Source organism: Zerene cesonia, unplaced genomic scaffold, assembly GCF_012273895.1.
Source record: "Zerene cesonia ecotype Mississippi unplaced genomic scaffold, Zerene_cesonia_1.1 Zces_u002, whole genome shotgun sequence".
NCBI lineage: Eukaryota > Metazoa > Arthropoda > Insecta > Lepidoptera > Pieridae > Zerene > Zerene cesonia.
Window position 1 is genome coordinate 1,281,755 of NW_024045132.1, and position 13,687 is coordinate 1,295,441.

At 32.3% G+C, this 13,687-nt stretch overlaps 4 protein-coding genes across 4 annotated transcripts in view; 2 read left to right on the forward strand and 2 right to left on the reverse strand.

The window, feature by feature from the left end:
* The first annotated feature begins 788 nt into the window (after positions 1 to 788).
* Positions 789 to 2,537, forward strand: LOC119838278. The gene has a single exon (XM_038364146.1). It carries the CDS (start codon positions 789 to 791, stop codon positions 2,535 to 2,537), a length of 1,749 nt encoding a protein of 582 aa, XP_038220074.1.
* A 1,174-nt stretch (positions 2,538 to 3,711) lies between these two features.
* On the reverse strand, positions 3,712 to 4,734 carry LOC119838279 (bombyxin G-1). Its single transcript, XM_038364147.1, has 3 exons — positions 4,639 to 4,734; positions 4,227 to 4,392; positions 3,712 to 3,869 (listed from the first exon to the last, which is right to left on the reverse strand). The coding sequence occupies exons 1-3, from the start codon at positions 4,732 to 4,734 to the stop codon at positions 3,712 to 3,714; spliced, it is 420 nt and encodes a 139-aa protein (XP_038220075.1).
* A 1,679-nt stretch (positions 4,735 to 6,413) lies between these two features.
* LOC119838351 lies at positions 6,414 to 8,058 on the reverse strand. The gene is made up of 3 exons (XM_038364270.1): positions 7,966 to 8,058; positions 7,290 to 7,467; positions 6,414 to 6,987 (listed from the first exon to the last, which is right to left on the reverse strand). The coding sequence occupies exons 1-3, from the start codon at positions 7,981 to 7,983 to the stop codon at positions 6,797 to 6,799; spliced, it is 387 nt and encodes a 128-aa protein (XP_038220198.1). The 5' UTR covers positions 7,984 to 8,058; the 3' UTR covers positions 6,414 to 6,796.
* Positions 8,059 to 11,349: 3,291 nt separating this feature from the next.
* The window catches only part of LOC119838280, a 6,327-nt gene continuing 3,989 nt past the window's right edge, over positions 11,350 to 13,687 (forward strand). Inside the window, exons 1-4 of the mRNA XM_038364148.1 lie at positions 11,350 to 11,517; positions 12,660 to 12,773; positions 12,975 to 13,083; positions 13,460 to 13,582. Coding sequence (XP_038220076.1) covers positions 11,451 to 11,517; positions 12,660 to 12,773; positions 12,975 to 13,083; positions 13,460 to 13,582 — 413 coding nt within the window. The 5' untranslated portion in view covers positions 11,350 to 11,450. The remainder of the gene's footprint in view (positions 11,518 to 12,659; positions 12,774 to 12,974; positions 13,084 to 13,459; positions 13,583 to 13,687) is intronic.

Genomic DNA, 13,687 nt, shown 5'->3' on the forward strand with positions numbered 1-13,687 from the left:
GATGATGATGATGATGATGTATTTTCTCAGTCTCAAATTATGTCGGTATCATTTGATACCTAATATAAAGGATATAATTTTATATCCAAAGTGGTTTAGACGTAAAGAAGACAGGAAAATACTGAAAAATTTAAACGTGCATTTTTGTTGAAATATTTTTTAAACGAATGTTGACGAAGTAGATAAATATAAGAAAAATTGGCCGCAAGTAGGTACCTGCAATCTGGTAGTTTTGAAATATAAATTACCTACCTATAGCTTTTGATTTTTTATCGATTTAACGTCATTATGAAATTAATGATATCTACCTATAAAGAATGCTGAGGAAGCTAAATATTATCAAATAATAATATTAAATGTTATCAATTTCAAAATTATAGTTACCTGCAGGTACAATGGATTCCTGATGATTAGATACTTGCAAGCTTAACCTTGGTTACCTACTTTATTGATAGGTTCATGTATGTCTGCATTAGATGGGTACAGAGTACACTAAGTGATTTTATTGTGCCCTATAAGTAATACGAGAACAATATTATATCCATCAATTTTACTGTCTTGTACCCATTAACGGTCCATCAATCTAATTCATTCCAAGGCAATAAATCGTATTATATTTTATCTTTTCTATTAAAGAATCTATTGCTATGCTATTTATTTTATGCTGTCATTTATCGCTTTAATAATAATTCCCCCATAATCCTATAATATATACTCGGAAGGTATAAAAGGTATGGTTTGTATTCTAAAAGCGACATATCTTACTGTGTTTGTCTTCATACTTGAAGATGTTCTCGTTTGTAAACGAAAATTGTTCTAATTTTGATGCTCTAGCTGAAAGTGCAGCAAAAATTGCGTATTATAATTTTAAATGGCAATACGCTACGTTTGTTTTCTTTAATTCGACTTTTTTCTGTGGGGTGAATATCTTTGTAAAGTCATATAATAAAAATATTATAGTCGGACAACATATTTATACTACGTGGTTTATAGAAAGTACAACACAATTCGTTCTATTTGTAAGAGACAACGCTGATATTCACCAAAGCCTAGTATGGTTTGAAAAGAAAATGTATAACAACGCCGGAAAATATTTGATCGTCTGTAATTCTGTACCTGGATGTGACGAGAGTGAGGCCGTTGAGTTATTCTGGCAGTACAGAATAGGAAATGTAATATTAATTAAATACGATAAGCAACAAAGAGTAACTGGTTACACATTTTTTCAAGTCGAGAGCTGTGGCCCCAGTCCTCCTGTAAAACTTCGTCATTGGGATGACTGTATTTTTGAAAATAGCATTGATGATTGCGAAAACAATATGTTTCCCTTAAAATTTAAAAATTTACATCGTTGTCCTCTAATGGTATCAACTTTCGAACAGATGCCCTACATGCTTCTTGGCGGTACTGTTCCACACGGTGTTGATGGTGATTTATTGAATATTATTATCGAAGCATTGAATGCAACGCTTGTCTTGGTGATTCCTCGTTCTAGGGATGGATGGGGGAGTCTCGAAAGCAATGGAACATGGTCAGGGTCTCTTGGGGCCGTTTATAATGGCCATGCTAATTTTTCCATGACATCCGCAAGTATAACATTGCATAGATTTAATTTTTTTCAAATGTCAACTAACTATAACACTGTAACAGTTGTTTGGATTACCCACCCGTCCGACTTGGAATGGTCATCGCTGAAACTTCTACGACCCTATAGCGTTAAAGCAAGGTGTGCTCTAATTACTCTTCTGTTAATCATTATTTTACTAGGCATCTGTTTAAAAATTGATGGGTGCAAGTCTATTAAAAAGAGATTACATTTGCCACAAACATCTAATGATATAATTTTATATTCTTGGCAGATATGTCTGAGCTTGCCAATTCATAGATTACCGTCGAATTGGTTACATAAATATACTGTACTGTTTTGGATTTTGTGCTCCTATTTACTGAGAACTTTTTACCAAGTTTATCTCATTAATTCTTTACAAACCGATGTAAGGACCAATAATGTTTTGAGTATTGAAGAGGCTATCGAAGAAGGGTATGCCTATGGAGGTGGTCTAGCATTAAAGGATTTTTTCATAGATCAACCTGATATTTATAATAACTGGGTCCTAGTGGATAGCAACGAAATATTACCAACTATGTTAAATTTAACAAATGGTATGAAGTTTGTGCTGGCCAGGAATATAGAGTCAACGAATATTTTTCTTGCAAACTCTCAAAGAAAGCTTCATATTCTACCACAAAAAATAATCAATAGTCCAGTTGTGCTATTTTTTAAAAAATACTCATGGTTAGTGCCGTCAATAAATAAATTATTAACGCATTTGGTTGAAGCTGGGTTACCTGAAAAATTACTACAAGACTATGTGTCTCAAGGCGTTCGAATTGAAGAAAACGAAGATAAGCCAATAACCGTCGAACATTTCCAGGGATGTTTCTACGTATTAATTTTGGGGTGGATACTGTCTAGCGTGATTGCGGTTATAGAAAAAATTGTATATTTAAGATTGAGATCGATTCGCCTTCCATAAAACGGTCTCGTACGAAAGAATTTTTGAAATTTGTCCAAAGGTTCTCAAGATTAGCGCGTTCTAAAAACAAAACAATAAACTCTTTAGCCTTATATTATTACTGTACTATTCAAGTATAGAAAAGGGTAAGCTACCACCGCGTGAGTTTTTGCACTTGCACCGATTAATGAATCAAAATTTTAACTAGGATACTCATTCATCAGCAATGGCTGTGAGCAAATCAGCTAATTTAAGAATACTTCAATTCTGTCCCATTTGGTTTATGTCAAAACGGTTTGACAGATTCGACACTATGCTAAATAATTATAACCAATTTTTAAACGATATAACCGATGTTCTATTGAAACATTAAATGTAATCGAATTGCAACATATTATACGAATTAAACCAAATTGTGTATCAAATAAGAGTGCATCAGGAATTTGCTTTACAGAATGAATGAATGAATGAATGAATTATAGAAAGGCATTTTTTTTTAGAACAGTGTCATAAATGAGGTGTTGTAATAAATCCATTGCCATTTAAGGATCTAGAGTACAAGGGTGTGTTGTTTTACATAAAATTTTCGTGTATTTAGCTGAACCTTTGTAAGCTTTTAAATAAATGCAATTTTTCGATTTATTTCTCCCTTTCGTAGTGCGCATTTAACCTCGATGTAACTTTTTTAATTTAAGGGGATTTCCCGCTACCAAGCGAAAAACGTGTTTTATCATTTTATTGCGAGTAATCTTTTAAACCCTAATAGGCTTATGCAAAAAATATTTGGACACTGTGTTAATCCGTAATATGAAATAGATATACTTAATGTTATTGTAGATTAAAAATAGAGTTGAACAAATGAAAAAACAATAACTTTGGAGCGAGCTCTCGGTTTCACAACAAATGTCATGCCGCGGCTTTACTCGCTTGCTTGCTCCGGATTAGAAGTAGCTAGCCCATGCGCACTACATTTATACCTATTTTCCTCAGAATCAACCATTTTGCATGAAATAATTACAAACATCTATCCATCCAACCTCACAAACTTAGGTATAATAGAAAGAAAAGGATTTATTTGTCATATATTTAATAAAATAAATAATTTGGATTACACTATTTTAAGATGGAATTTTTGTCTGTCTATCTAAGCGACAAGTATGTACAGGAGAATCTCAAACAATCTTGTAGAATGCGTTCAGCAATAGTTCAGTATGACGTCAGTGGTGCAAGGTTTCAAGCAGCATTCGTCAGCGAGTCCATCCCGCTTGTAGCGTGACCAATCAGCGCTGAGGGCTCCACGGCGGCCGCTCCACATGTACCCATCAAGCCATTTGTCACCATCAGCTAATGCAGCTGAAATTATTTAGTTTTAAGCACTAACACAACTTCGAAACAGGGCATGTTTGATTAATTTAGGATGCTGGAGGCCTCCCCTTAATAATATTCGTTTAATTGTTAACCTTAGGTATGTGTAGCATAAAAATAATTCAGATTGTCAATTCTTAATGAAGGATATAAGTAATATATATAATAATATATATCGGGATGTAAGTACATCGAGTACGTAAGTATGTGATTACAGAAAATATTGTTTAAGTATTCAATATATTTTCAAAAAAGTTCTTGTTTCCACTTTAGCGATTATAATTTAGCATTGATAACACATAAGATTATAACGGGAAACGATAAGATTGAAGCTAACTTACTTACCAAATATAGATTCGGGCGAGGTACGTTTATCCACAAATTCACCAAAACATACTAGTAGCCTGGCATTAGCCAGCTGTCGTCCACACAGGGTTACTGGCGTCTCCTTCTTTGCACTCACCACAATCATGAAACACAGCAAAGCTATCGCTAACTTCATGTTGAAATTCTAAAAGAGGTAAAATTAAGTATCAAATGTTAACAAGCGAAAGTGATCGTCCTTGCCCTTTATGAGGCTTATTGAATCGGTTACTATGCAAAATATTCAACAATTTTCGGAAGTAGGAAATCGGTGAAATATAATTAGGTTTATGCACATTTAAAATCATTTAAAGTGTATTACACTATTGATTACAAACTACTCATATTTTGACTCCTGAGAATCTGAGATTAAAATTTTAAAGTAGCTACGTACTTGTATATTTGAAATTCTGTCGTCTTTTCCTAATGGAGGCTCCCTTAGGGCCTTACCATTAAATGCTTCCTTGCATTTCATGACTTCTTTACTCATTTTTCTTTTGTGGGGAAATCGCATTCCTACCAACTAAAACCCCACTGTGTTCCACCTAACCACATTACTAAAGGGCCCACGGGTGCTTATTAGAATTCGTCCGCGACTCACTAGTATCTACATATTTAATTCGCAATAGTGACATCTCATTCTTAGGAAACTTATTAAACAAGCGGCCACAATTTTTGTAAAAATAAACATCTAATCACCACCCGAGACACAAGCTTTAATATAGCTATAGCTATAACTTAGATATAATAACGTTAGCCACGGAAAAACGATCCAAGAAAACGCTGTTATCGTTATTCGTTACAATAAAGCTGCTTCATCCATTTCATGAATCATTGCTCGATCACAAAAATAATAGGTTTAATTAACCCCCAAGCCATATTACGTATATTCGTTTTCGTTAGAATCCAAGACTAGTAAGTTTTTTACACTGCTAACTATAATTTTCCAGATTCGATTAACTCCGATTAAGAAGTTTTTTTATCAAATATAAATTTTCCTTACCATTTTATAAGATGATAGAAGATTTCCAACTAAATTTCGTTCTACGTTAGTTAAGATTTCAAATGTATATCATGTTAGACGATCTCAAGCTTATATAGATGGCTGAAAATATTCAATTTGCATAAAAGGTTTACATTACACAAACTAGCGGTTGCGACTAAGATAAATCATCCTAGTTTTGCTTTGACGACATCCTGATTTCTGTACTATACATTTATTAATATGCATCACTAATACTTATATGTAGGAAAGATAAGTTTAAAAATAGAAATGGGAGATTTCCATATATCCTATATTCTTACGTTACCTACCGTACGTGAGTATCTAATCAGGTAACGTTATTTAAAACAGATAAAGTCGTCTGTAGGAAACATGTTCTGAGGCCAATTTCATAATATACAGGTCAGATACGTTAACAGACAAATTCGATAAAACTTACATCTCTGTGGAGAATCAATCAAATGCAATAGGTACTACAAGTCTTAATAACAATAGAGTAACTGTAGTAAAACATTTCTTATACTTTCAATGGTACTTACATAATTAACTGCGTACATTTTTAAAAAGATTGAGATTAATTTTAATTAAGAGGCACAATATTTTATATGTCCACAACCTTAACGTCACATCGATTGTTCATTTGTCGAAAATGATGCGTGTATTTGCGAAGATTATAATATTTGTCAGTAATTAATTCATGGTATTGGTACCCAATCAATGAACAGCGTCACACCTCCGCTTTATTCGGAAAATACTTTATTTAGAATAAAATAAATTTTAAATAATTTAATTGATAAACCCTCAATGTGGAGACCTCATGTGTGTTTTTTATTTGATTAAAAGTGTCACCTGTATTTACAATGTTTTATTGTTTCTGCATGATGGCTTTTTTAATTCACAAACTGAGATCAATTACCACGTACTCAAACGTTTTTATTAAGTGCTAACCCCATCGCATAACTTTTCTTGGTTTATTACTTATAAACCTATTTATAATATATTATTTCTTTAAAATAAAAAAAGAAATTAAATTATTATGTACATTCCATATAGCTCTATACATATTTTCATCTTAAATTTGAATTTTATAGCACCAAAATGCTCATAAACATAATTTGAAAGATTGACTAATGAATGCATCGAATAAGATATTTCTTTTCAATTAATAATGTTAGGAAAGCGAATTAGTACCTATATCTGAAGTCATTTCTTATACTTAAGGAGGAAATAAAACAAAGGATAGTGTGAATTACTTTTATTGTCATATGTGCTCTTAGTGAATTACTGTTTTCCTTAATTTCTAAGAATTTAATAAATAAATAACATAACCAACTCTCATGTGTCACCGTGAAGTCCCTTATGTGCCGCCGTACATTAAAGAAGCAACTGTTCTCCAAATTCTGGCAGAAGAATCCCATGTTTTCCGTAGACATTGCCACTGAAAATCATCCATCTAGTTTCAATTCAGAACCGCTTTTCAGGGCATCCTGCGAAGTCCGAACTGCTTGCCGTGCCCAGAATTACCAATAAACATCATGTATACGATTATTTAGTAGAATATATCTGGATTCTCTTGTAATAATCTCGCGTCGTCTGGGCAGTACATGATGATCGTGCTGACGGTGCAGGGCCGCTCACAGCATTCCCTCGCGACTTGCCTGCGCACGCGCAGTAACCGTTTCTCTGCCAGTAACCGCTTTTTATTCGCACTTCTCTGCAAACCTGTCGGTGTTAGTTTCCCTATTAAAAGAACAAGTAGTAAATATTAACGAAAAACGCAGTTTTTTTCTTCATATTATTTTTTCATTGCTGTAGAAAACGAAAATAAAAAGAAGGGCAAACAATGTGACACGAAATTTACATAAATTAAGAAGGATATTGATATGAAGATTAAAGAGTCTAAATTTTATGGAAATTAGAGCTTATGAGCATCTTTAAAGCAATTTCGAATTACCCAAACATTTCATAAATATTATTTTCGGTACGAATCAAAATGGACGTTTGGTTGGTGGACAATTATTTCAATTAAAAAGCTTACCTACCCAACATTACTGAAGTATCTCTCTTTACAATTTTGAACACGTTATTGCAGAAATTATCTATTATAGACGATAGCCACTTGCTGCAAGTAAATATGCTATCCGTCATTCTGTATATGTCCGCACCTTCCGCTCCGACTACGGGGCTTAAATTTCTGTGCAGAATTAAAACGATGTACACCTATAACAAACAAAAGTTAAACTACACATAAATATAAATTACTAGCGATCCGCCCCGTCTTCGCCCGTGGTACATATATATTATATAGCTTGTGGCGCTCCGTAAATTGCAGGTATCTATTGGCGAAATAGTTTTTTAAATCGGTCCAGTAGTTTTTATAGGAAAACATTCCAAAAATACAAAAACACAAGTGCTTCCTCTTTATAGAATAAGTTTAGATGAATTGTATTTTAAGTCACGCATGGTGCGTTTATAAATTGTGGAATTATTGTCATTCATTGTTATTAATTTTTTACCATTACCATTATACACTATTTCAAATACAAAATCAATCTTTATTACGTAAAGTTGTTACAGATAGTAATGTTATAAACCTTTACAATTGCAATCACACATGACTACTATCGTATTGTCAACACCACACTACACATGATCAAAGTGGACACTAATTATACGAGTATATTATTCATGATTAGGTGTTATGAATTAAAAACATACGAAATATTTGACGTCCATGCTTGGTGTCACCAGATTTTGTTTCCACTAAGAGCACAATGAATGTTTGATCTGTTTAAGAGTTACCTTATGAATGGACAATCAGATATTTTGTTCGACTAAAATTAGCTCCCAGTGGTCCATAGTACGGAATTACTTAAAGCTTGTTTACATCGATAACAACATTTACAATATATGGCCACGGCATTAAGATAACTTACTCTCTCATAAACATGTTATAAGTGTGTGTCGAATAAATTTTTATCCGACTGCGCCAGAAGGAGGGTAATTTGTCATAATTTATTATTATGATGGTAATAGGAGTATAATTTTGACAACAGCTTTACATTGAAATAAATATATATACTACCAAACATCCTACCAAACTCGTTAAAGAGATGTTTATCGGTTATCTTTTTTCTTAAACCTAAGCGCTTTCACCGCCCATGAACATTTGTTTAACACCTAACACATCTACAAATGGATTGCCAACTTAACAGATATGGGAAAAACGGAGTTATTGATGGGAAAAAAGGAAAGGACTGATTTCTCATTCTCATAGATATCTTCCATATCACATTCAAATATACAAAACGATGAATAAATTACAACTGTTTTTCACTGATCCCAATACTGGTACAAATAATGAACAAGCGAAAGTTCATATATCGTGCACATAGCAACAGAAGCTATCTGAAGCCGGCGAGATGACAATGTAATCGCTAACCACATAAATTAAAAATAGGGGTCTTGGGTCACTGTTTACTCAGACGGATTGTGGCAGAACGTAAACAACATTCATATACACACTCATATAACATAAGCCTTGTACTTTGTTTGTGTGTTAAATATATTAGCTGACACGAGACGTCTAATGAAATCTGATAACGGATAGCAAATTTGATAATATATATTTATTTCAATGTATTTTTTTAACAAGTGCAAGTCGAAATTGGTGTTATGTATTATTATCTATTTATACAATATTTTATTATTCGCACTGCGATGACAAGACCACAGGAGAGGTAACTACATATATTAGATTGTGAAATTTTGCCAAGAAATCCTCAAAGCAAAAGAAAATAAACTAACGAGACTAATGCCGTAAAACTATTGAACTCTTTAATAATAATATAGATTAAAAACAAGCTTAAATTATATAAGTTTGGAGGTAGGGTCTATCATGATAATATGATTAGCTCATGAAATTATTGTATTGTCAACGATCCTTGACAAGTTCACAAAGTTTGATTTAAATCCATTTCCTTTTAAGTGGGTCCAAAATCAAGTCAAAGGAGGTTGGTTATATATACACCTAAGAACCTCTTTCCTACTAGAGAACTTGTAAATTTACATTAATTTTATTGGAAGAATTTTTAATAACATTAACGAATGTTAACTCATATGTTTGGAAATTAATAAATAGCAACTTTAGCTACTATGACAATATTATATCTTATAAACGGGTTCGGGTCAATTTAAATTGAATATGTTTTTTGTACTGTATTGTTGTCGTATTCTTTAATGTATATGACCCATATACATTACGATAACGGCTATTGTTAGGCAACTAAAAAATATAAAAATAATTTATTCTTAGATATTGTTAGAGCTATATCTATTAAAATACCCTTATCGGGTCAAACGCGTGCCCAAATTTACATTTTATCACAGCAAAATTAAATGTATTATTGTTTGTTTGAGATGTATATTGTAATTATTCAAATATCGATTTTTACTTCATCTTTCATCTTTATTTTCTAGGCCAATAACTCTGATTTCTTCAATTTAAGTTTTTAAAGGTTTCTATTTATCCCAGCTTAGTCTACCGGTTTAGGATTTACTCGAAAGATGCCGCGTACTATCGACTCCCACGCAAATGGAGTCGCATTCACTACTAATTTCAAGAGTACTTACGAAATAATATGAGCAATTGATACAAAAACTACTACTCCAAAATTTCCTTCATATAATTTTGCAATATTAGTTTACCGTATACCTAAGTAGATACATTTAAATATGACGCTGATATTCGTCATCCTTATTCTTTATCTACACACGCCTTGAAGTTGAATTGACATTTGCATTACTAAAGCAAACAAAAAGATGTATTTAACTAACATTGTATTTATTGTAATAGATATATCCCAGCTTCACTCAGGTTATGGTCTTCGCAATAACGTTTTAGCCAAATTTTATCCAAACTAAACAGACATTTGTCGTCGGTTCATTGCTTCATATGTAGACAACCCACTGCAGTCTCTATTTTTAGAGTTTTGATGTATCCCCTTAACATTAGAAACTAGATAAAGTTATGCTTAAACATTATTCTGATTCCCAAGATCTAATAAACAATAACAGGCTAATCAAAGTTCTTCCATTTCCATAACTTTCTATTTTCCTAACTTAACTTGACATAGAAAAATAATTACCTACGGGTACCTACATATTGTTATATCCCAAGTTATGAGTCTTTTTCATTAATTTGCCTATATAGCTAATAACTAATAGGAGTAATTAGATATCCATGTCGCAGAAGTTGGATTTCCTTAATAATCTATACTAATATTATAAAGTTTGAACGCACTAATCTCAGGAACTATTGGTCCGATTTGAAAATTTATTTCAGCGTTAGATAGCCCATTTATTGAGGAAGGCTATAGGCTATATATGTACCCTGCGCGAAGCCGGGGCGGAACGCAAGTAAAAAATAAATAGCGATGACCAACGAAACGTACGGTGAATTATAGTCAATAATCCCTGTGATTTAAGAAGTGTGAGCCTATAGATTATTTTTGATTTCCTCCTAATTTCAAAAAAAAAAGTTGAAGGCAGTTTTTGAAGAATTTTCACTTAATCAGTTCAATCTTTTTTTTTATGAGAGAGCACAGAACTTCCTTTACAAACTAGAATTGAGAATACAATGCATTGGCTAAAAGTAGTCTATTTAAATACTAAGACAAGACTAAGACTTATGAGAGATTTTAGTTTGCTTAACAACTTCTTTATTATATTTCATGAATTCCAGTATTAAGAGCAAGCTCAGGATGCGTAAAGTTAGTGAGATTTGCATTGCCAGTGCATAGGTAATAAAACTAATTACTGATAAATTCTGCCGATAACAGCGTATCCATAGGTATATATAAATGCTACACGTGGTAGCGTTCCATTGAAAAAAAATGCCAATGCATCAATTAACAAATACAGCCATTTTTATATGTCACATCGCAAACGACATGCCTTTGTGAGCATTTCTTTGCAACGTCAAGGTTAATATAAATCTTTTTACTCAACCTTTCAGTGTTATTATAATATGACGCGAAAACGCCGATAGCTATCGCAACGTAGCATCTCTGATAACATATCATAGGGTACATACTTAGCAAGTATACGTTTTAGCGCATTAACTGCTCTGTGTATGAAACCTGTATCATTTTACTGAGAGAGTATAAGTGCTACTTCACACAATAATTATGTAGTGTCTAAAAATGGCTATTTGGATTCTGTTTTGCAGTTTCGCGGTGATGTCGGCAGCTCACATTAGTGATTATGAAGGTAGGAAAGTATGAAATTATCATTAAAAATTTATTGCTTATTCTTTGCTTTTTATTTAAATAAAGCACATATATCTGTAATGCTTAAAATATAACATTCATTGTTATATATCAAGTTAAACTAGAATGATATTTAATGGTTGATAAAATTACTAAAATAAAGGGAAACCCTTTATTTTAGTAATAGTGTAGTATGTCTATGGAACTCTGAACCCTTCGACCTTCCTAGAGTTTAGTAAATTATGTTTGTGAAACAAAATACTTGATCATATCATTTGTAATGACAGATATTAGCAAAAAAGAATTCAACTAGTGTACAAATAGATAGTTTGCTATTATTTTATAGAAGTAATTGTAGGTAAAAGTATTTTTTCCGATCCAATAAAACAATTTAATTTTATACATGACAAGCGGTCCGCCCGGCTTCGCCCGTGGTACATATATAGGCTATTGCTTCCTCAATAAATGGGCTATCTAACACTGAAAGAATTTTCCTCAAATAAAGTTATTCAACAAAATGAACTGTGAATATAATTTAGGTAGGTATTAAATCACAGGAATCTTTGTTGTTATCGCATATAGTATCGCTTATAAATGACACGCCATATGATATTTTAATATAAATAAAGATAATAATTATAAATCGTTTTGCCCTGATCTATAAACAAAACGAAACCGAGGTTGGCGCCATATTTATTTTAAACACAAAATAGAGTTTGTAAATACCGAATATTAAACTTGAAATTTTTTATCATGCCAGAAGCGAAAGCAAAAGCGTTATAATAATAATTTTTATTTATTGTAATTAGACGTTGGAATTTCAATAAACATTAGGTACTATCTTAAAAAACAAATAATATCATCATAATCGAATGATGCTAAGTTAACCACGTTAACGATATTTTTTGTACAAAATCGCAGCGTTATGATTAGAGTTTTAATTAAATATTACCTATTCAAATTCATTTTTATACCTAGATTATTAAATGTGTATTTATCTGTACCCGCTAATGAAAAATACTTGATATTAGTGGCCGCGAAGTCAGTCCTAGCCGCAGTACGGCGAGGGACTGTATTTTTCTTTCTATTATTTAAAAATTTCTCAATCCTTAGTATTAGTCATAATATTTTTTCTATTTTCAGATGATTGTCCATCGTATTGCTTTGGAGAACCTTATCAATGTATAAACGGACACTGCTTCTGCGCGAGTGGGTATATGCCTAACCTATACCAAACTCAATGCGTTAAATGCCCAGGTATTTAAAGTCGTCTCATCCATATAGGTTTAGATGTAACACTCATAAGATCGAGTTTACTTTTAACAACGGAAGCGTGTTACCAATGTCAAATTTAATACTTTGATAAAAATGCTGTAATGTGAATGAAAACCATTTGAAGGTGAAAATCTTAATTTCTTGAGTACTATTTTATAATGGAAAATTACATACCCATTTTAGGTTTAGGAGAACCTTGCTTTGGTCTGTGTTGTAGTCAGAACATGACTCTGCAATGTTGGCAAGGCATATGCCAATCGTGCTATGCCCCAAATGGAAAGTGGATTTGCAGGTATTACAAAATTGAAATATCTTATGAAAAATATTATTAAAAATAAAGAGCTTTCAATACAGTTACATAGCTTATTCAAATAACTTAAAAAAACTTCAGCTTACAGCTAAGCCATGGTAGGTCAATTATCTCGACATCAAATTTTAGCTACTACATAATAATTATTTTCAATAGTTTCCTCGTTCTGTATATTTGGTGCTAGATTTCCTCTAAAACTGAAGTAAATAAGAAATTACCAGCACTTAAAACGTTTGGATTTTTATATATCTACCTAACTAGGCACTTTACAAAAAAAACCTTGAAAAACTAAATGTATTTATTACATACGTCTGAAATTTTTCTTAGCGTGAGGAATGACAGTATTTTTTACTCTTAGAGACCCTGCCGACCAAATAATTCTAATATCAGGAACTCAGATTATAATGGCATCAGCTTTGGTTTTGGGAATCATTGCCACATTTATACTTCTGTATAAGCTGTGTGCTGCTACCACAATCAGGTGAGTCGATCTTCCACATAGGTTAATTATAGTTATACTTAGTCTGGCCATAAATACTGTTACACTTAATTATAAAAAAATATTACATTTGAATTTCGAATCTGT